The 20,732-nt window shown below is 40.4% G+C and overlaps 1 protein-coding gene across 43 annotated transcripts in view; it reads right to left on the bottom strand.

Annotated features, from left to right (window-relative positions):
* Trpm3 (transient receptor potential cation channel subfamily M member 3) overlaps positions 1 to 20,732 on the bottom strand; it is an 819,880-nt gene that overhangs the window by 200,238 nt on the left and 598,910 nt on the right. For 19 of the 43 annotated variants that reach the window (XM_036207853.1, XM_036207537.1, XM_036207556.1 and 16 more), the window contains exon 7: positions 15,320 to 15,394. The exons of the other annotated variants lie outside the window; for them this stretch is intronic. In XM_036207853.1, the coding sequence (XP_036063746.1) occupies positions 15,320 to 15,394 (75 nt within the window). The remainder of the gene's footprint in view (positions 1 to 15,319; positions 15,395 to 20,732) is intronic. 43 annotated transcript variants of the gene reach the window in all.

Below are 20,732 nucleotides of genomic sequence, written 5' to 3'. Positions count from 1 at the left end.
GTGAACAGTCATGTTGGTGCCAGGAACCAAACCTGGGTCCTCAGGAAGAATAGCCAAGTGATCTTAACTGCGTAGCCATCCTTCTAGCCCTTCCTTCTAAAAACAGTTTCTCTTTCTCCCCCTCTATCCCCTTCCCCACCCATCTGACAGGAACCCATCTTCTATGATCAGTTCACGTACTTATAACATTTGGTGTGTTGTACAAAAATGGCTGGATTGCTGAGAAGAATTTGCTCACACTAATACTCTGGTTCTATGCCAAGACTATCAGATAGGATTAAAGAACTTATGAGTCTATGAACTCCTTAATTTTCTGTTAAAAGATGTTTTATATTTACATGAAAGTGGAACACACAAGACTGATCTTGACCTAAGTCTCAATGACCAGAGGCCAAACTTATGATATTATAGTTTGTGTCATTCAGAAAGAAGGGTCCCACTCCTTGTATGAGACGACTTCCTAAAGACAGTGCCCAGTTCAAGACCAAGTCTGTCGCAGGTGGGGAACCAAGCAAAGCCCGTGGCAATAACATGCACACAGTTAATGTTTGGCTTTATCAGCTCTGGGAGTATGTGATTCTTAGTGTTTTAAAAGCTTGCTTGGAGAGAGAATTTATATGCTTTGAAATACTGCATATTGTCAGAATTTATCAATATGTTTTATGCTGCACAATTTAATTAGATTTAAATTTGCATAGTTACAATTAAAAAGCCTCATCCACCCACTAACTCAAATACCATGGGCTTTAATTTAGCAGCAGATTCTGCTGATTAAAACATGGCTACCATCTTCTATATTTAGATTATATGAGTGTCCAGCAAAAGCAAGTAACTCCACAAATTATGGCACTCCAAACAGAATCTCTCATACTTTTGAGGGGCATTAACAATTACTGTAGTGATGCAACCTATACGGGACCATAGCTTTTTTAATTTTAGATTCTCAGTACCTGTAACTAGGTATAACACGTCTTCTGTGGTCTGCAAAGTGTGAAATGGATGTAAGAAAATTAAGCAAAATTTTCATCAGAGCCAGTGAGATGGATAAGTGGGTACATTTGATTTTGGGGACCTATATGGTGGAAAAAGAGAACTCAATCCCAAAAGTTGTCCTCAGACCTTCACATGTATGATGTGCATGCGCATGCACACGCACACACACACACACACACACACACACACACACACACACACAGCTGTTGATTGGTTGTGTCTAACTGACAAAAATTTGTTCTCATTCTCTCTAGGCTTAAGATATTTCTTGTCCGTTTCTCTCTCATAGATAGATAAATATTCAGGTACAATTATGGAAATGTTATGTACAAAAATGCTACTATAGTAAAACTTTCTCCAAAATGAAATATTAGGAGTCTCTGAGGTACTTCAAAGAAGAGTGAGCCCAGAATATATTGAGGAATATCATAAGAAAAGAAATGCATCTTTTTTCAGGAGTGCTGCTTAGGTCCTCTATGGAAGCAGAGGCTTTAGATGTTGCCTTGGTTTTTGGCAGTTGTATGTAGAGTCCATTCATGATAGTATATCTACAATTGCAATGTGTAAGGCCTCACTTGGGAGGGTGTAATCTGGCCAAATATGTTTAGTGAATTGTGATCTCAACTGATGACTGAAAAACCCAATATAGATCAGTCCTGTCCATGTTCTGTTATCACAACCCGTTTTTCTTCAAATAATTCTATACTAAAATTGATGTGTAGGTGTTTGTGGAAATATAAAACACCACATAAACTAGTGATCAGTCAAAATAAAACCACATGTATCAAGATGTGTCACTAGTAAATATTCATGGGTTTTTAGTAGGAAGAAACTCCTTGAGAGATGGCCAGGGTCTGTCTTTGAGGTTGGGACTATCCAGAACTCACATATCCAACCACTATGATGGCATAAGGATAAAAAATGGCATAAACTTTGTCAACAATGTCCTTTTCTATCATTGCTGGACTATAATCCTTGTGTTCAATTGTAACTTAAGAGGAGTTCCTCCATAGACAATTTCTCCATGTTTAAAGTCACGATCAATCCACCAGAATAAACATCTCATATATTTTATCTTGATATGTGACATCTCAGATTTGGTCAGAGACAAGGGCTTCTGAAAATACCAAGACAGAGAGCTTGGATTGATATGACTGCCTTTCTCATGCAGTGATAAAAATGGAAAACTAGCAAAGCATAGCATTTATCTTTCAGATGGAGACCATAAAATCTATTAATATGGCAAATTCAGTCTTCTATTTGTTCTCCTACTGCTGCACAGACACATTTTGGGCATTATTTAGGCTTCAACTCTTGCATAGGAATCCTATCCTAGCCCCCAGTGGGTGCCTTTCATTTAGGTATGCTCTTATTCTGTGTTTACACCTAGCAATCAGAGGCCAAAGAGGAATAGTGGAGAGACTTGGGGAATAGATGAATGGGAAATCTGGTCAGCCAGCTTAAGTTCTGGGGAGGAGGGTCCACCACAAATGCTCATCACCTTATTGGGGGAACCACTCTTTATATAGCACTGCAGAGAAAGCCTTGTCTGACTTCCTTTAAGATCAGTTGGACACTAGACCTGCATTAGGCCAGATCTACCATCCTGGAATTAGTGTGCTTGAAGCAAATGACTGGTAGGTGGGCTGTGAAAGCATGCTTACAGGGAGTGAAGCCTTGATTAATAGTGGCTCTGATGGATGCAGAGGCATCAAGGAGGGGAGATCACATGGCCCAAGTGAGACAGAGGAGGGGAAGGTGGGTATATGATTAAATAAGATTCAGGGAGCATGGGGAATAGTTTGCCAACCCTTCCTATAGATATATTTCCTTCTCTTTATTGTGCCTATTGCTATAAAATACTCTATGGCAATCTTCGAACTTCTTTACTCTGAAGAGTCTTGGGGGCAAGAACATTTCTAGGCACAGAAACCTCAGAGGGAGAATATACTTGTACTTGAAAAATATTTTTGTAAGAGGAATTTGGGGGTAGAATTGCAGGATTTTTGTTTGAGGTAGAATTGTAAGAAAGATAGAGGTCAGTGATGGGTGTTCAGCTCTTGTCTCTGCTGTATCAAGTGGGGGGGGAGCTTCATGTTGGGGCATAAGTGATGATTAGGTGGGAAGCCCATGTAATAGTCATGGTTTGCTGATGGACCTCTCTCACTGAAAAAGAGGAGTTGCCCATGTGCACCCTAAGAACAGAAGGGAGAGGGGAATTCAACCCCATCTCTGTAGTAGTTTAGAGCACTGCTTGTGACATTAAGCCTATGAATAGGATCCCCCTTTCCTCTTCTGAAAGCCTTAATGGTTCCTTAGGGAAAGGGACCTATATCTATATCCCATCACAATATGCTGCTCCCTGGGTAGTAAAGAGAGCAGGACCTATATCTATACCCCATCATAATATGCTGCCCCCTATGTAGCAAAGTCTCTCCAGGAAACGGGTCTTGCTTTGACTTCAGTGGCTTTCCTAGGAGGATGTTGCTTCACATGTGTTCCATTTTTATTTCATACCCTGGGAGTCTCAATTAACACTCTCAGGGAGGACTCTTTTACTTAGGCTCGGGGGTGGGGTGGGGCTTTCTATAACTGGGCAGAATCTGTTACCTCCTTGTTCTCAATACCATGATGGACAGATCTTACCCTCTATCCATCTTGGGTTTCCCATACATTCCTATTTTTTTTCCACTGGCTCTCAGCCAATGTGCCCGTTTCTAGTTTATTCTTGCCTTGACTGCCACTACTAGACCCCTTATCAGCATGGCTAGACTTCATATAGCTTGACCTAATTGTCTTAGCAGGTAAAAAAGGCAAGTTGATGGAATAGATGTACTAAAACTATATTTTGCTATTTTGTACAGTATGTAGCACACAGAGTAGGTCTCTGATTATGAGATCATCAGACTGTTAAAAGGAGCTATTATTTATGAAGTACTTAGAGCAGCGCTTGGCACACACTAAGGGCTTTCTGGTTAAACAAACACAAATATAAAGATGCTTATTTATATTTGTTAAGCTTATAGAAGGTTTCTTTTTTAAGTATATAAATGATTCATCAAGATAGAAGAAAATGAATGCAATTTATTTGTTTAAGCCAAGCACATATTCTGACTTCTGACAGTGGAATACTGGGAAACATGCCACTCTGAAGTGTGCCCAGTTTCTTGTGCAGGTGAACAATGTATTAAAGCCATATGCATTTATGTCATATCCAAACCCCAAAACCTCCTTCTTTGAGGTAGATGATCTTTTAAATTAAATTAATTTTTCCTAGTTCTCAAATTATTTTTCTTAGTGCCTCACTCAGTTTATTAAGTCTTTTGAGTGTGTTGAAAAAAAGAGATGTAAATACTAAATAATAAAACCAGTAAACCAAATCCAAATATTTTATATGCTTTCAAACTCACTAAGCTTTTGACTTAATGGGAAAAGTTATTTCTTTATGGTCAGATAGCTCTGATTGAAATATTCTTCTATTAATGTCAGTATACTCCTAGGCCTTGCAAGTGGCATTGCTGTGAATAAGTTCAATAGAAAGGGACATCTGGTCCCATGGGCTATAAAGTGGATATTACTTTCAAAAAGGGAAAAGCCAGCATTATTTTCTTTGGGGTCATTGTTTGAAGACTGCATGTTTTAATGTAATTGATCTAAGTCCACAAGAAAACTCATCCAAACAAAGCTATAATCTTTGTCTCTGCACTGTTCAAAACACACATCAAAAGGCTGACCTTGCGTTCTCAAGTGTGGGGTAACTGGAGAAGTTAGAACTCATTTTACTTTAAAATATTTTGCCAACACTTTTACTAATGTGCTGGGATCCAAATACACAGGCTATGCAAGCGCCTGTGCTTTGTGGCAAGATGAATAAAGAACAGAGCTGTTATGGCAATATGGGTAGTGAACCCATGGAAGGACCTGGCCTGTGATGCAGGGAAGAGCTGATGGAAAGGGAGGAGGTGTTACTGCCAAAGTGTATTAATTGGCCATCCTTAGATATTCTCATTCTCTCTCTCTCTCTCAATCTCTCTCTCTCTCTCTCTCTCTCTCTCTCTCTCTCTCTCCTTCCTTCCTTCCTTCCTTCCTTCCTTCCTTCCTTCCTTCCCTCCCTCCCTTCTCTCTCTCTCTCTCTTCCTTTCTATCTGTTAAGGGAGAATGCAATTACTTCCAAGAATTCTTCCTTTAAAGAATGCTTTCCTTCATCCCACTCCTTTCTATGAGAAATTTATCCTTCTGTTTCCAGGTTCAAAGATAAGTCTTCTTAAATCTCTTCCCCTTCACCACTATGCAGAATTAAACATTTTGTTGTATTTTTTTTAGAACTTAAAAAAGAAGTCTCCTTCAAGACTATGCCCTATAAATTTGTCAATCAGCCACACTAATCTAAAGAGGAAGGCTCCCATGGCCCTTTTTTGTGTCTCTTGAGATTTTTGTCTCCTTGGTTATGTATCCCAGCATCTCTTTTTCCAACCTGGCAGATTTAGCTTGGTAATTCAAACATATCACACAGTGGTCTTCATGTAGTAGTTGACCACTAAAATGTGGGACATAGAAGAGCAGGAAGGCAGAAGGTTTTCCCCCGTTCTACCCCAGTTCTGTCCTGATGATTGTAATGACAATACTTCCTCCCCCAGAAAATTTTAAATATTTTATAACATGAGTAATTTGTCCTCAGTTAACTGAGATATCATTTCCATTGTCCCAAATCAGGAATGCAAATGCACCATATCTGTGTTCACTGGTTTTCCTTGCATTATTGAAGGCCCTTTTAGTAACTTCCAGGCCTTTGTATGAGTCTTTATGTAACAACTAGCCATTATTCATAACTATGATCTTTCATTGAAAATCTAGTGGGCTTTCACTGCTTATAGGAAAAAGCTGAAATCCTTTTGTGTGATATATGAGGCCCCTCTTCTCTCAGACTCAGCTCACAGCTTCATCTTCGTCTTTCTCAGAGCTTTTCACTCTCTGTTTTCATACAGCATCCTCAGGATCCTCCATGTAGGATTATTTTTAAGCTTCCCTTTTAGCCACTCTAGACTTCAGAGAAGACTATCTCTCCCCATGACTGTCTCCAGGAGGAGATATGTTAACAAAATAGTTCCATGGACTTTTCTTTCCCCCTGGTAAACTGAAAAAAGAGTATTTGAGTTTGGTCAGCCAAGCCCAATACGTTTTCCTCTTTTTTGCCCTCATGAAGCAGGGCTGAGGTAGGGTGGGTTGGGGATCTCTCAGGTCCTCCAGAGGCTCTGCCCAGGAGGTGGGTATGAGATGAGGGGATGTATCATGATGTAGGATTCTGTTCAGATCTGGGATTCATCCAGCCTATTTGGCCAATGGCCCTAAAGCCATGTTCTTCCATTTTTTTTCTTTTAAGCAATGGACATGGTATTTTGGATACTGTACTCTAAATATTTTTATTTCTTAATATTGTTTGGAACTTGGATAAAGAAGGGCACTATTTACTGTCTATTTTCCCCCTCTGCCCTGCTCCCCACTCCAATTTAATTGTCAAAGTCTGGTTCAAATGTTATCAGTTCTTAAGCCCTACCCAAACCCCTCAGGCAGCATTAATTTTCTGTGCCTTTGTGGTCCCACTGTTCATTTAAAAAATGTCTTTGGGCAGTTACTCTGCTTTGGTTTAATGGAAGTTGATTTCCCCCCACTCTACATTAGAAGCTCCTTGACAGTGATTGCTGACGCTCATCTTAACACACTGGCTTCAAATATTTCCTGCTTAGAAGGTAGTTCAAACAAATGCTTGTAACAAAACAAAGATGAAATGCACAACACCTTGGAACAGTACCGTTGAAGAGACAGGAGCATACCAAGAGTTGCAACTATCACACCTCAACACTACTGAGGCATCCTGCTGAAAGTCCAGATGGCAGCCATTTAGGTGGCTCTAACGGCATGCCATCCCAGACCTTTACTATGGGACTTCAGCAGTGGTCAGAGACCACTGGACGGCTCTCCTACTGTAGTTGTCCATCTGGATTATATTGGAAAAGCTCCAATGTGTAGAGATGGAAATACTATCTGTACTTTTAAGTGGAGGCTGTGCTCTTTCTCAGGATTGGCTCCAGCTATAGGGACAAAGCATCTCAGCCACTGGGGAGAGAGATATAAGCAAAGGTTTACATTCTTCCCCTTGCTAGAAAGATGCCCACAAAGCTATTATTTCCTTTGGTTGAGATGAATAGAGGCTATGTGACTGAAACTGAAACCAAAATGTCTTCCCACTGAGCTGATTGATACGTTTTAGCAGTAGACTAGAGATGACCTTCACCACGAAGGTATCAAGACGACTAAAGTAGTGGATTGCCGTTATTAGACACAAGACTAAGGAAAGGCATTGGCTATCTTGGATCAATTAGTATTTAGATCACTTTGGATCCGCAATTGTGGGTCCAATTTTGGACCCAAAGCACAAAATTGGGTAATTGTTTTTATCTGATTATCTGTTCACCTATATGTATATCCAGTCTGCTCAATATCCGATGACTCTTCAAGGAAAACTATGAGACTATATTACAGGAAATTTGTTTTTCTGGTTTCATGTTCAGGGATTTCATCACCATTACTGTAGCATACCCAACTCTGATCGCCCTGTTTGTTTGCTTGCTTAGGATAAGTTTTTATGGGTAGCTGAGAATGGACTCAAATTCATGATTCTCTTGCTCTTGGGTTTCAGAATTACACGGGTGTACCATCCTGCCTGGCTCTATGGTCTGCTTCTTGATAAGGAGGGCTAGTTTCTGAAAGTCCTTTGAGTTTTCAGCTCTTTCTCCTTTTTCATCAGGGGATGAATGTCAGTCAGCTATCTAGGTAAGGTGAGTGCTACAGATCCTGTTTCTTGACTGGTGGGGTATGTGGGAACTGATCCCCCACACTGCCTCATTATCTTCAACAGTATTGTCATCAATGAAAACGACACTTTACTTCCCATCTGCCTGGCTGTGGTACCCTTATCTCATTATGGTTCTTGTCAAGATTTGGGTGTATTGTGTTGGATTTCCAGCTCTAGCACTGTGAGCTACAATACTACCATTTCAGTTCCAGAATCCACTTTGCAGCATCACTGAAACAAGCTGAGCCTCTGATTCCACTTTAGGAATGTAAATCTGGGTTGGGAATTTAGCTCAGTGGTAGAGCACTTGCCTAGCAAGTGCAGGCCCTGGGTTCGATCCTCAGCTCAAAAAAAAAAAAAAAAAAAAAGGAATGTAAATCTACTTTTAAGTGAAAAAGAAATACAATTTTCCTTGTATGAGATTTGTTTTTCTTGATATCATCATAGCTTTTTACAAACAAATGATCGTAATATACTTTTTAATGAAGGTAATTACAAATGAGTCAAGACCAGGCTACTTGTGAACTTTGGGATTGTAGTGAAGTGCTGTCTTACAATAAAGAAATAATTTGATTTGCCATTCAGTCAGAGCACATTTACAAGTATGTGTATGTGTCCTTATTGATTATTACTTCAATATTCCAGCTATAAACCCAAACAGCTTAGTTCTGAACAAACTGTCATGTACAGTTGCTCTACCACACTTATGATCTCAAGGTCAAGGTAGTTCTTAAAAGTAGATAGCAATTTTGGGGTGTTTAAAAGAGGCCCTGGGTTTGTTCGAGGTTGAGGGCCCCATTTCATGGGTTCAGTTTTCTGCTCCTTCTAAACACAGCTGTTCATTGTCAGAGCTATTCCCTTATCAGCATAAGGAGAGATGACTCTCCAGAGAAGGATTTGATCATTAAGCAAAGGAACACAGCAACAATACAGAGGCACCTGTGCCAATCCCTTCTGGGGAAGATATCAGTTCAAGTTTTTCTCATGATCTACCATATCCTTGATGGTGCTGGAGATAAGTCCCTGCTACATCTCTTCTGCAGAGGAATGCTGCATCATACCCTCGTTTAAATTCATCCAGTAGGATGATGAGAACATGGGAGAAAGTTATGGTCCAGAGGTATGCAGTAGGTTCTCTGAGCCCTCAATCATGGGGGTATTTAATCCTATTATCTTATTCTGTGTGTCTGTATGAAACAGTCTTTTGTAGCTGCTGGCACCAAAAATCCTTGTGGCTGCAATAACAACTCCTGACCTCATTATTTAAAAGTGGGCTATTTTCAGATTATTATTAACTAACAATGTGGTCCTTTAAGGACTGCCTTAAAAATTGAAATCCTCATGTACACAGTCATTTGCCCAGTTGAAAATGATCAGAAGAAAGGGTATGTGGAAATCTCATGCCAGTGTCTGTGCTGGAATGAAAGCTATTATTCTAAACCCATCAGAATCACCTCTGGGGGGCCACTGTTTGAAAGCACAGCCTGCCCTCCCTGGGAGTTTCCAGTCAGTGAGAATTTGTGTTTCAGGGCAATTTCCAGGGATGCTGCAGCTGTTGTTCCGGGGACCACACTTTGAGCACCAATGTCTTAGCCTAAGCTGTAGAGGAGGTAACAAAACAAAACAACCGACATTTCAAATGTGCGCCACTCAAGCAAATAAAGGAAAAGTTCATGGGGCGAGGCAGAAACCACGCACACTGTTCCTAGAAGTCTACTTTAAAGCATGAGCCACCAGCGAACTTCTTCTTTAAAGGGCCAGAAAAACCAGTATTTTGTGCCTTGCAGGCAGGATGGACTCGCTTAAAGGACTCCACTTTGTGATTGTGACCTAGAACCATCCAGAGATACTTTATTTAGCACAGCATGTATGTTGTAGTAAATCTTTATTTATAAAAATAGATGGTATGCTAGATTTGGCTCCCAGGCTACAGTTTGCCCACCCTTGGGTCTAGATAATGTGCTAAAGAAATTCATAGAAGGAAAAAGTCTGTTAGTTCATTTCTCCTGAGTGTGCAACAGGGAATAACCAAGTTGGAAACATGGATGTGCGAGCCCAGTGTTGATGGACTCACAGTGGCATACTGCTTTCATTGGCAGATGAACTCCCTAGCAATTCAGCCCCTATACCTGGCTACTTGGGACTGTATAAAATCCACTCCCCCATTATAATAGGAGTTTCACTGTGCTAGTCAAATTTCTCATGTATACTTGCATTTACTTCTTGGTAGTTTGTTTATAAGTAAAGGATATACTTACTAATGTATTTTATTATTTAGGAGAATTTATGGAGTTCTGAATTAGATTTTGTTTTCCATTTGTTTTTCCCTCTCCTTATTTCACAAAGAGCCAGTTGGGAATATTTCTTCCCAGGTTTGTGGTGTTTACTAGAGCTGCTAAAAGCAAAATTACTTGAAGATAAGCTTTCTAGATGGCTTTTGTGAAAAACCAAACTCATGCTCTGAAGGGGATAAGAGAAAGGGGAGTATCTTTGATGGGGACAGGTGTGGCCAGGTATTAAGTAAAGGAAGAATACAATAATGGGACCAGGAAAAGAGATTCAACTCACTGACCCAGTAGCTGGTTTGGTTCTCAGGACTTCTTACTTGGCTAAGAGCCACGTGAGCCTAGTGGCCATCCGCTGATGGAATGCATTCTTTGCTGGACTTCAGACAGTCCACCACCCTGGAGTGCTCTCTCCTCACTAGCTGCTCCCCACTCCCATCTCTTGGGTAATTCCTTTTATCTATCTGATATCTGATATTAGGGATACCCCAAGCCCTGTTTTTTATTCTCTTTTCATTTCTTATTTTTTTTCAACTCCCACTGTCTCTTCATGTGTTCCCCACCCCTCTAGTTAAAATTATGGGATTCCCCGCATGTCATCCCATAGAGTGATGGGACAGATGTGGACAACATCTGTATCATGGCACCTTGAGTGAGGGAATTGAGAGCCCCTCCTCAATTTCCTAAGTTGTCTGCAAGCAGGAGAGAGTGAAAGTTGGGAAGCATGTGGGAGTGCTCCAGCTGTGATTTCCCCAAGTGCATGGATTAAAGTCTCCAGAATGGCACTAACTAGGACATGGGGAAATAATAAAAAGTATAAAAAAAAAAGGAGCTCCTTGGATTTTTGCAGTCTTGCCCTTGAAAGGGATTGTGGGAGCCTTATCTTTCTCCTACTTCCTAGCCACGAGCCGTTTTGCTTGATCATGACTCCTACAATAATGTACCACTTCATCATGGGGCCCAAAGCAATACAGCTAATCATCCAGGAACTATGTATTCAAAATTAATTCAATTTTAAGTTGATTTTCTCAATTTTGTTGTGTTTCTGAAATGGGATCATGCTCTTTAGCTCAGGCTGTTCTCAGACCCGAGATCTTGCCATCACGGCTTTCCAAGATATACAGGTGTGCTGCTGTGTCCAGCTCAAATGCTTCTTACAGTGAAAAAAAAACCTAAATAGTACAGGGTTGGGGGTGATGAGGAGACTAATATTGAAGGCAAGTTTGAACTTAACAAAAAATATATGAAGAGGATGTTGAAATTTATTTGAATTAAGGAAAATGTTACCATGTGTCATTTCCAATGTATCTAAGTTTATGAACGTCAATTCATACTGCAACAGTTCTTAGTATTTGACTAATGGGAACACACAAATCAACAGGGCAAAACAAATGTGGTTGTGTCTCAACAGGCCTAGTTCTGAGGCTGGCAAATGGGGGTGCAGGGAACTTTTCATGCAGGCATGCTGTCTTCAGTTGCTGCTTGCTCCCTAGCCTCCTCCAGGATTTCATAACAAATACTAATGTGCAGTACAGACGGTGCCCACTTCCTGTGTTCTCCCTCTGGGTGGAAGAAAGGCTGCTAATGAGGCAGGGCTCAGCTTCGATTTGTTTGATGACCAGGAAAGCTGACTCTTCAATCCTCACCCTCCCCTGTTCTGGCACAGGCACACCTAGTCCCCCCCCCCCCCCAACTGCTTCTTTGTAGCAGGAATTGCCCACAGATCCCCATGTGGACCCAGGGATGCCAAGGCTTGTTATGGTTGCAGATTCTGCTGCCTGTGTTTAAGGACTCGAGTGTTTGCCTGCTGGGCTGTGGCATGTAGACCTCTGCTGAGTTTGGAAATCTGGCCTCCAGTGTGGAACAGGGACAGCCTGTTCAGTGAGAGAGAAGTGCTGTTTTATTTCAGCCATGGATGCCAAAAGAGGGGGGGGGGGGAGTCGGCTCCTTGCCTGTTTGGCTAATTATTATTAAGGCATGAAATCTCTTATTTTCCTCACTTTTTTTTTTTTTTTTTTAGGGGTTAATGAGCTGAGAGTTTAAGGTTCAAACATTTTTTTTTTAATTGTTAAAATAACTTCATTAGTGACACCCAGACCCTTATTTTATTCTTCAGAACTATATGGATTACATTTTGCTTTTTAGATTCTTTCATTTCAAGAGCTTGAAATGTTCCAAACAATGTGGTATAGGGATCAAACAAATTTTTAACAACCCTCAAAAGGGACTTTGGAGAGTCTGTGCTGAATTCTTCAGTTCTAACCATCTTCAGCAAATGAGAGTTTCAATCCACGTTCCTTTGAGACCCCTAGGGAATGAGATACCATCTCTTCTCTAAATATATCTAACTGTGAGTTGATGATTACGGCAGAAAAGCACCAGTCAGCACAAGCTTTCCCATCTATTTTCTGTTTGCCTAACTTTATAGTTAGCTTTGCATTGCTACCAAATGAATTGATCCTAATCTAGACTGAAAAGACATGGGTGACTATTGCTTTGGATCAGTGGGGAGAAATCAATAGATATTTCTTTTTCTGTGTAAATAGAAATACCAAAGCCATGATGGCATTGGCTAATGCAAATTTTTTTTAACCTTATAAATGCATTAGTTAGAAATGGTTTAACAATAATTGTCACAGAATTGGAACACACTCAAATTTGCCAAACTGAATGTTCTGTGCCAGTCATGGTGCTCATGGAGGTCTTTGTGTATACACTTTCCCATTCAGTTTTCTTTCTTGAGTCTCTCCATCATGTTACCGCCTCATTTGTCTTTTCCTTTCTGGACAACATTGTCTAAGCCCTCCAACTGCATGTCACATCAGGCTGGGAACCAAAGCTAAAAACGAGGCTAGGAAGACTAAGCTTTTCCATGTACCACAGTGATCTACCAGACACCCATTTGCATGTGCCAGGGACTGAGTTCAGTTCTTAGGATGATAAAAATGCTTAAGACACAGGTTCTGTTTCCTACAGTCTCAGAGTTTGCAGGTGACAGACAGCTGAGGAGGGAAATGGACACAGAAGCACTAATGACCAAGAGGTGCTACCACAGAGTTTGAGAGAGTAAAGTGGGGTTGTGGAAGATGTAAGAAATGTGGACCTACAAGATTCATCAAGGAAGGGGAGTACTTGGATGGAAGGTAGATTCATAGGCTGAGAGATTAAAAGAATGTTGCCATTAGTAATAGGAGAGGGCTAATTCCCAGTAGGTATCAAAAAGAGACAAAACATACTGAATGGGGTATATTATTTCAAGGAAACTGTAAGCATCTCGGAATGAGTGGATTAGAATGTCCCTGTGGCGTTGTGGGAAAAAGAAGTGAGGAGAGAAACAGGAATAATATGGAGAGTCTTTCACTTAGCAATGAAATAAGAAGGGTCCTGTTATCACAAAAAGAATCTACTTTAACTGGCCAGCAGAAGTAAATTTGACTGATCTTGAGAACAAAAATGTCAATTATTTCCAACCTAAGTTTTTCTAATCTGCAAAGATTTCTTACCATTCCTCACTCCATGGAAAAGTGCCGAGGGGATCCCATTTGAACACTGGGCAGATTACCTGGTAAAACTTGTTTAAAAGAACTGTCCTATCCCTGAACAAGTAATTCCAAAGTGAAAAAGTTCCTTTTCTCAAAAAGAGAAGGATCTTATTTTTATTGGAAAAGGGTCAGATGAACAAGACAGGCAAACACCAAGAAACCATTTTCCTTAAAATTTCTTCTATTCTCCAAAGTTGTTTTGACTTCATTGTTTTGATTTTCAAAGTGACTTTTAATTAACAAGGATGGTCAATGTTTTACCCAACCAACTTGTGCCAACTCATTTTGCCAAATAGAGAGAAGTCGGTTGAGAATATTGTCACCCCACCACCAATTATCCTTTAGATAGAAAGTCCTCTAAAAGGCAGAGGAAATTTTGAATAACCCAGGCCACTGAGAACATTTGAAAAACGTCATAGTCATCACAGTCCCCAGTAACTGCCCATGACTTGGTACTTATAACTATACTCAGTCTTGGCCTTTGGTTGAGACAGAAGAAAGCCTGTGTGATTGGTCTGAACAGACCAGAGCATCTACAGAAGGCACTAGGATGGTCTTGATATATATGCTACCTGCTCAGAGGAAGCTTAGTCTCTTTTACCAGTTAGTTTGAACTTGGGGTGGATAATATGTGAGAGTCTAATTCACTCTTTCTCATTTCTTGACTTCCCTGGGTAAGGTTCTATTATGTATGGAGCTGTTACTCCCCATCTTGGGAAGGTTATGGGCTCAGTGATGGGAAATTTCATGTTATGGTTATCCTAATGCATTTGATGATGGTGCAATGATCAAAAAAGATGCCAGTGATGACAATTGAACGTCCCTTTGCCTTCCCAGCCTCCTTCATATATTCTCAGGCATAGGATGACAAAGGGAAGTCCACGAGTCACATGAAGAAGGACGGTAGTAGCCATGTACACGGTCAGGAGCTCCTCCGCTTGCCTCCATCTGCCCTTTCCTTGTCACTCTTTCATTTGCCTGCCCATTCTGTTTCTCCAGCATCTTAGCCACTGACCAGCCCTCTCTCCCCACCTGAATCCTTATTGGTGACTCATTCAAAGCAACGATTAACTGAGTCCTGAACAGAGTGAGTCTTCAACTAGGTGTGGAATGAAACAACACTCTCAAGCTTTCAAAGGTAGCTGACTTTTATGGAGTCTCTTCTTAAGTGAACTAATGCTCTACATGTGGATAGAAGGGGGCATAAAGGTTTGAGAATCACAGCAGCCTAGGTATATACCCAGGTGCCCAAGTAGTTGGATATAAGATTAAAGGTATAATCTGTCTGAGATAGCATTTTATAACTATAAAGAGCCATGTGATTTCTACCTTGGATAGATTTGTCAAGTATTAAAAGAGACAGTATATATGGCAATGTCTTGCATCATATCTGAGACTTGAGTAAATGCTTCCTTCCTTTTAGTTGTATCTCAGAATGCTGCTAAGCTGTTCTAGATGGCATCTTCAGGATGACAAGTAAAAAGGGATCATTAAGCTCTGGTGAGGATGGATGTCTTAGAAGAGATGAGTAGCAGTCAGGAGAGTGACATGGTTAGAAATTTTTAAAAAGAAATGATAGTTTCTATGGTTAATTTTCTTGCCTGGGGTTTAAGAGGAAATTCAAGGTTCTTGTTAATTATACTTACCAATTGGGTCTAATTGGCAAGTACCCCAAAATGAGTAAAACAAGCGGGAGTCAAGAGAGAAAAACGGCAGGCATCCTGTCAAAAAACAAAAGCTTTGAAATTTCTACAACCCAATGGTTGGATACACATTTCATTAAAGCAGATGGACCACCTGATTTGTGGAAGTCTGTGTGCGTGCAACTCACGCCACACATGCAGAGCTGTGTGAAGTATCATACAAACTTCCTAAAACCAAACACAAGCAGATTCATAAGGTCAACATGCGTCTGCTAGAGGAAGCATATTTTGTCCTATTCTAGTCTAGGATAGGTACGGGAGGTGAAGGGATTAAGATACATTCATATTACATATTTGTTCCAGGGCTTAGCGTTGGTGAAACCAGGAAGTGTTGGGTGCTGGTGTATCAGATAAACTGATAATTATACTCTTTCAGTTCTGTGTCTTCCAGGACAGGACAAGAAGCAGATTCATGCCTCTGTCTTGTTTCTTCCTTTTAGAAACATTTCTATGATTTTTTTTTTTTTTTTTGAGAAACATTCCATTGTCAAACAATTAGCTACATTAGCTGGTCACATGCTAATCTACTTGATTTGTTACTAAGCAGGAACAATGTTACTTACTGAGGATTCTCATTCTGCTTTTTTCCTCTCTCACTGGCTGGGGGTGTGTGGGGGTGGGGTGTCTGCCTCCCCAATTCCCCCTCTTTCTGTCTTTTTTGTTTGTTTGTTTGTTGAGACAGGGTTTCTCTGTGTAGCTTTGCGCCTTTCCTGGAACTCACTTTGTAGATCAGGCTGGCCTCGAACTCGCAGAGATCCACCTGCCTCTGCCTCCCAAGTGCTTGGATTAAAGGTGTGAGAGCCACCACTGACCGGCTTCTTTCTGTCTTTAAAAGGTATCACAGTCATTTCATATGTCAGGTTTCCCACCAAGCTGGCTTTTCTGCCTCCCACCTGGGAATGATATTCAATGGTTAAGATCCTGTGTGGTGAGTTGCTCACTGGCTAAGTTAGCCAGCCTTTGGCTAGGTGGCTCAAACAGCATCTGCTATCAAATCCAGGCCTAAGGTAGCAAGTCTGTATTTGTCTTCCTGATGCCCTTACCCTAGATCAGCATATAAGGGAATTCCAGACCACAGCTCTTTAGGATTGATCTAGACTTCTAGAGAAGCCCCAGTTTGTGGCAGTTGCTGGGACCATGGACTGGGCAGGGATGGATGGTTGATCAGAGGCACTGTGCCTCTTTTCATGGGTCACCACTGAGCCATTCTTTAGGTCCACCTCTGATAAAACTGTATTGTTAGAACAGTGAACACACCGAGAAAACCACAAAGCAGTATCCCTTGAAACTCAGGAGGTGGGTTGTTTTCTTTAGATTCTCTACTGTTTATAAGGTAACAATCCAAAATTAACAATGTTACATTTCCCAGAGTATCCATAATTAGTATGCTTCTGAGGATGCAAATTCAACTTACAATTGTGTGTGGCCATCAAATACTATAAGCAAAGCTTCTAATAGATGGAAACCATATACCCCCACCACAGGTATTTAGTGTAAGTATTGTGGATGGAACTGAGCAGTACATAAATATATATTAAAATTAAATAAATCTGGCTTTGTTACATTGTTCCTAGAGTGAACCATGTGCTGGTATTTTCAGTTTATTCTTTCCCTAGATATGTGAATGCCTCATGAAGAAAAATCTCAAAGGATGCTGTGCTAAACGTCAAGGCAAAGAGGGGTAGAATAGTTAAAAACCAGAATGTTTTACCTTGATTGCATCCCTGGTTGTCTTGCTATTTCCTTAATGACGCCCAGGACACAGCCGAGAGATGATGAGTGAGAAGATGGAGGGATAAAGGACTAAAGATTTTGTACCGAAACAAGATTGACTCCATAAGCACTGTGTTGATATATGTTGCTGAGGTGCATAGAGAGTTTTTCCCCCTCTAAATTCCTTGGGCATTGTGCCAAACAGAGAACCATCCCTCAAACTAAGATAGTGACATGCTGCTGAGCAGGGAATGACAGGCTGTGTGTAGTTTGGGTTCAGGTAGAAGCTCCATCAAGTCAATTTGCTGTGAATTCAGGTAGAACCTTTGGTTTTCTCTAAGTGGCTTTTCTATCTAGAGAATGAAAGCAGTTAGCTAGATGAGGCCTACCGATTGTGTGTGTGTGTGTGTGTGTGTGTGTGTGTGTGTGTGTGTGTGTGTGTGTGCGCACGGTACTGTTTATGTTATTTTTCTATATTCTCCTTTAGTTTCTCCCTAAGACTCTCTGTTAGTAAAAGAAGGAATGAAACATACATGCCTCTCCTTATGAGTTTAACCACTTTTATGAACTAACTTGAGTTCACATGCTCTCCTCCATGTGTGCTCCAGAAAATTTCTCTGTGCCATAGATAAAACTTAAACAGTTTCCAACTCTAGGTACTGCACTAAATTTCTGCCTATTGAAAGTGTTTGCCTGCATGGCATGTAAGTATGCTGCCCCCATTGTGCCTGTCAAATCTTGCTCGACAGGCATTCCCATGAATATTCTATCCAGAAATGGTTTTGTCTGGAATTGCCACTCTGTATCACAAAGGGCACGGAGCTCTTGCTGCTCTATAGCACCGCCTCTGCACACACAGCCAGCCCTTTAGAGCGGGCTGGTACAGGTGTGGGCTCAGACACAGACTTCTGGGGTCTGCCACTCAGTAATGCTCTGATCTGTGGTCCAGTCCTTGGCCTCTGCACTTCAGTTGGCTTACTAAGGAACCAATGAAGAATGGCTGTTGTTGGGATTAAGTCAGCTAGTCCTTGTAAACGATTTAGAGTAGCACTCGGTGAACACAAGGTTTTGTTGACTTCTTTGAAAGACTAAGTTCTTCAAGCACAAAGCTATGCTTGCTGTACCTTGCAGCCCTACAATGTAGTGTGGGCACTCAGGCAAATTTGTGAAGAAAAAAGCCCCAAAGAAGCATTGTCATTGGAAAATGGAACGGTGCAATCACTGTTTACTTTAAAGTGACAGTAGGTTTTGCCACGTTTTAAAAAAAGTGAAGAAATTCAATATACATTTTGCCTGCATGGGAAATGTCTTAAAATTATACTGAGGTTAAGGGTATATTGGAGACACTCTGCTATGGTGAGCATATGGATAATATTCAACATGAAACATTTGTCAAATGGGCTGCAACTTAATGGGGAGAGAGGGAGCTAGACTTTTGGGGTGCTCAGGAGTGTGATGACAGAGAAATGACTAGTTGTATTTTCCTCTTGGTAGAGACACAGATGTAGAGTGTTTCCAGTCTCCCCTCTGTAATAGGACATCTATTTATAGTTTAGTACTGGGAATATGTTTAGGCCATGTTGTCATCTGCCAACTCCAAAGTAGGAGTATGACTTGTGCTCTGATTTTAGTTATTACTAAATACAAGCATGAAATTTGTTGCACTGGCCCATGATTTTTGTGTAACTTTCATATGTGACTTGAAACTATTGTTTGTATGTCTGTCACCAGCCTCTCTTCCCTTAAGTGTCCTGAGTGGACCATTTGCTGATTCTTCACTCCTAAGGCAAAGCCAAGACTGCATGGATCAGGGAAGAGGTATTTTGAATGTAATGATGCAGGTTCACCTTTCCTGGTCAGGTATGATGGGGGTCACCCTAGAGCTAGGGTAGGAGAACCAGGAGAGGAGAGATAAAGGATACAACAATTGAAAGAACAATTTAAAAATGACACACAACATGAGAACTACAGTAGACTGTGGTGTGCTGTAGTAAGGAATTTTGCCAAATGAGTAGGTTATGGCAATGCATCATAGGGAGGAAATGGGGAACTATGTGAGATGGTTTTATGATGGATGTGCCTTATAAGTCGACTTTGCACACCTTATAGGTAACACCTATTTTAAAACATGCACACACACACACACACACACACACACACGCTAACTAGACACAAGTTAGAGTCATCTGAAAGGAAGAAAACTCAACAGAGGAAATGCCTCCATGAGATCCAGCTGGAGGGCATTTTCTTAATTAATAATTGATGGAGGTGAGCCCAACCCATTGTGGGTGGTGCCATTCCTGGGCTGGTGATCATGGGTTCTATAAGAAGGCAGGCTGAGCTGGTTAGTAGTGGCACATGCCTTTAATCCCAGCACTCAGAGGCAGAGCCAGGTGGATCTCTGTGAGTTCGAGGCCAGCCTGTTCTACAGATCAAGATCCAGGACTACACAGAGGAACCTTGTCTCAAAAAACAAACAAACAAAAAAAAAAAAAAAAGAAAGAAAAGAAAAGAAGAGAAAGAAAGCAGGCAAACCATGAGGAGCAAGCCAGTAAGCAGCACCCTTCTGTGGCTTCTGCAACAGCTCCTGTCTCCAGGTTCCTGCCCTGTTTGAGTTCCTGACCTGACTTCCTTCAAGTGATATGGAAACTTAAGCCAAATAAACACTTTCTTCTCCAAGTTGCTCTGGTCATGGTTTTTCATCTTAGTATTAAAAACCTTGACTTAGACAAACATCAAAAAGTGGAGGTATCAATTCCTGTCTTTTGTTTCCCACCTGGTTCACTGTAAGTACTATTTATCTAGGATCCTAAGTATCCTAGAATATTTAGACATATTGTATAAGCATAGGAGTATAAAATTTCAAAATGTGATTATAGTAAGCAAACAATTACATTATAGAATAGACTTTTGACTTAAAAAGATAACTTTAGTTATCTTAAAAGATACCTCTAGATAGCTTCCTATACAAGCCCAAATAGAACTATTTCATTATCTATAATAATTTTAGGATTTCACTACATGTCTCTATAATTTTTTGAACTATTGTGTAATGGTTATTTGTTTTGTTACTATGAGCAATATAATAGTTAAGTATATACAGAATAAATTCCTAGTAGTAAACTTGTAGACTCAAAGGATTTATACACTTAAAAGGAATGGCAGAGTATCTGCTAAATAGGGTTTTCACATTTACACACATAACAAAGATGTTATCCTTTCTTATTTATGTGGTATTTATTGACATTAGATTATCTTGACCTTTTATTTTGTCAATTTGATCGATAAAACTGTTTCATTTGTTGAATGATTTAAATCTTTGTTTTCTTCCCCATGACCTACCTATGGATATGTTTTGATCAATTTTCAATAGAGTTTTACACATTTTTCCTTTTGATTTACAAATACTTTGCATATTATGAAAATTGGCTCTTTGTCATAGTTGTGAATATGTCCTTTATTTGGCTTTTGAAATTATTTTTTTTCTAGTGGGATTTCTAAGCATTTGTTTTCTGTAGAAAACTATCTTGTGTGAGTGTGAAAGTCACAATACTTACAATTTTTGGTATCGATCAAACATCCCTAATCTGAAAATTTGATAGCCCCAATTTTCTGAAATCTATAACACAGGCGTTTTAGATAA

This window comes from Onychomys torridus, chromosome 1 (genome assembly GCF_903995425.1).
Source record: "Onychomys torridus chromosome 1, mOncTor1.1, whole genome shotgun sequence".
In the NCBI taxonomy this organism is placed as follows: Eukaryota; Metazoa; Chordata; class Mammalia; order Rodentia; family Cricetidae; genus Onychomys; species Onychomys torridus.
The sequence above is the reverse complement of the archived record's forward strand: the minus strand, read 5'-3'. Positions and strand labels throughout refer to the sequence as shown.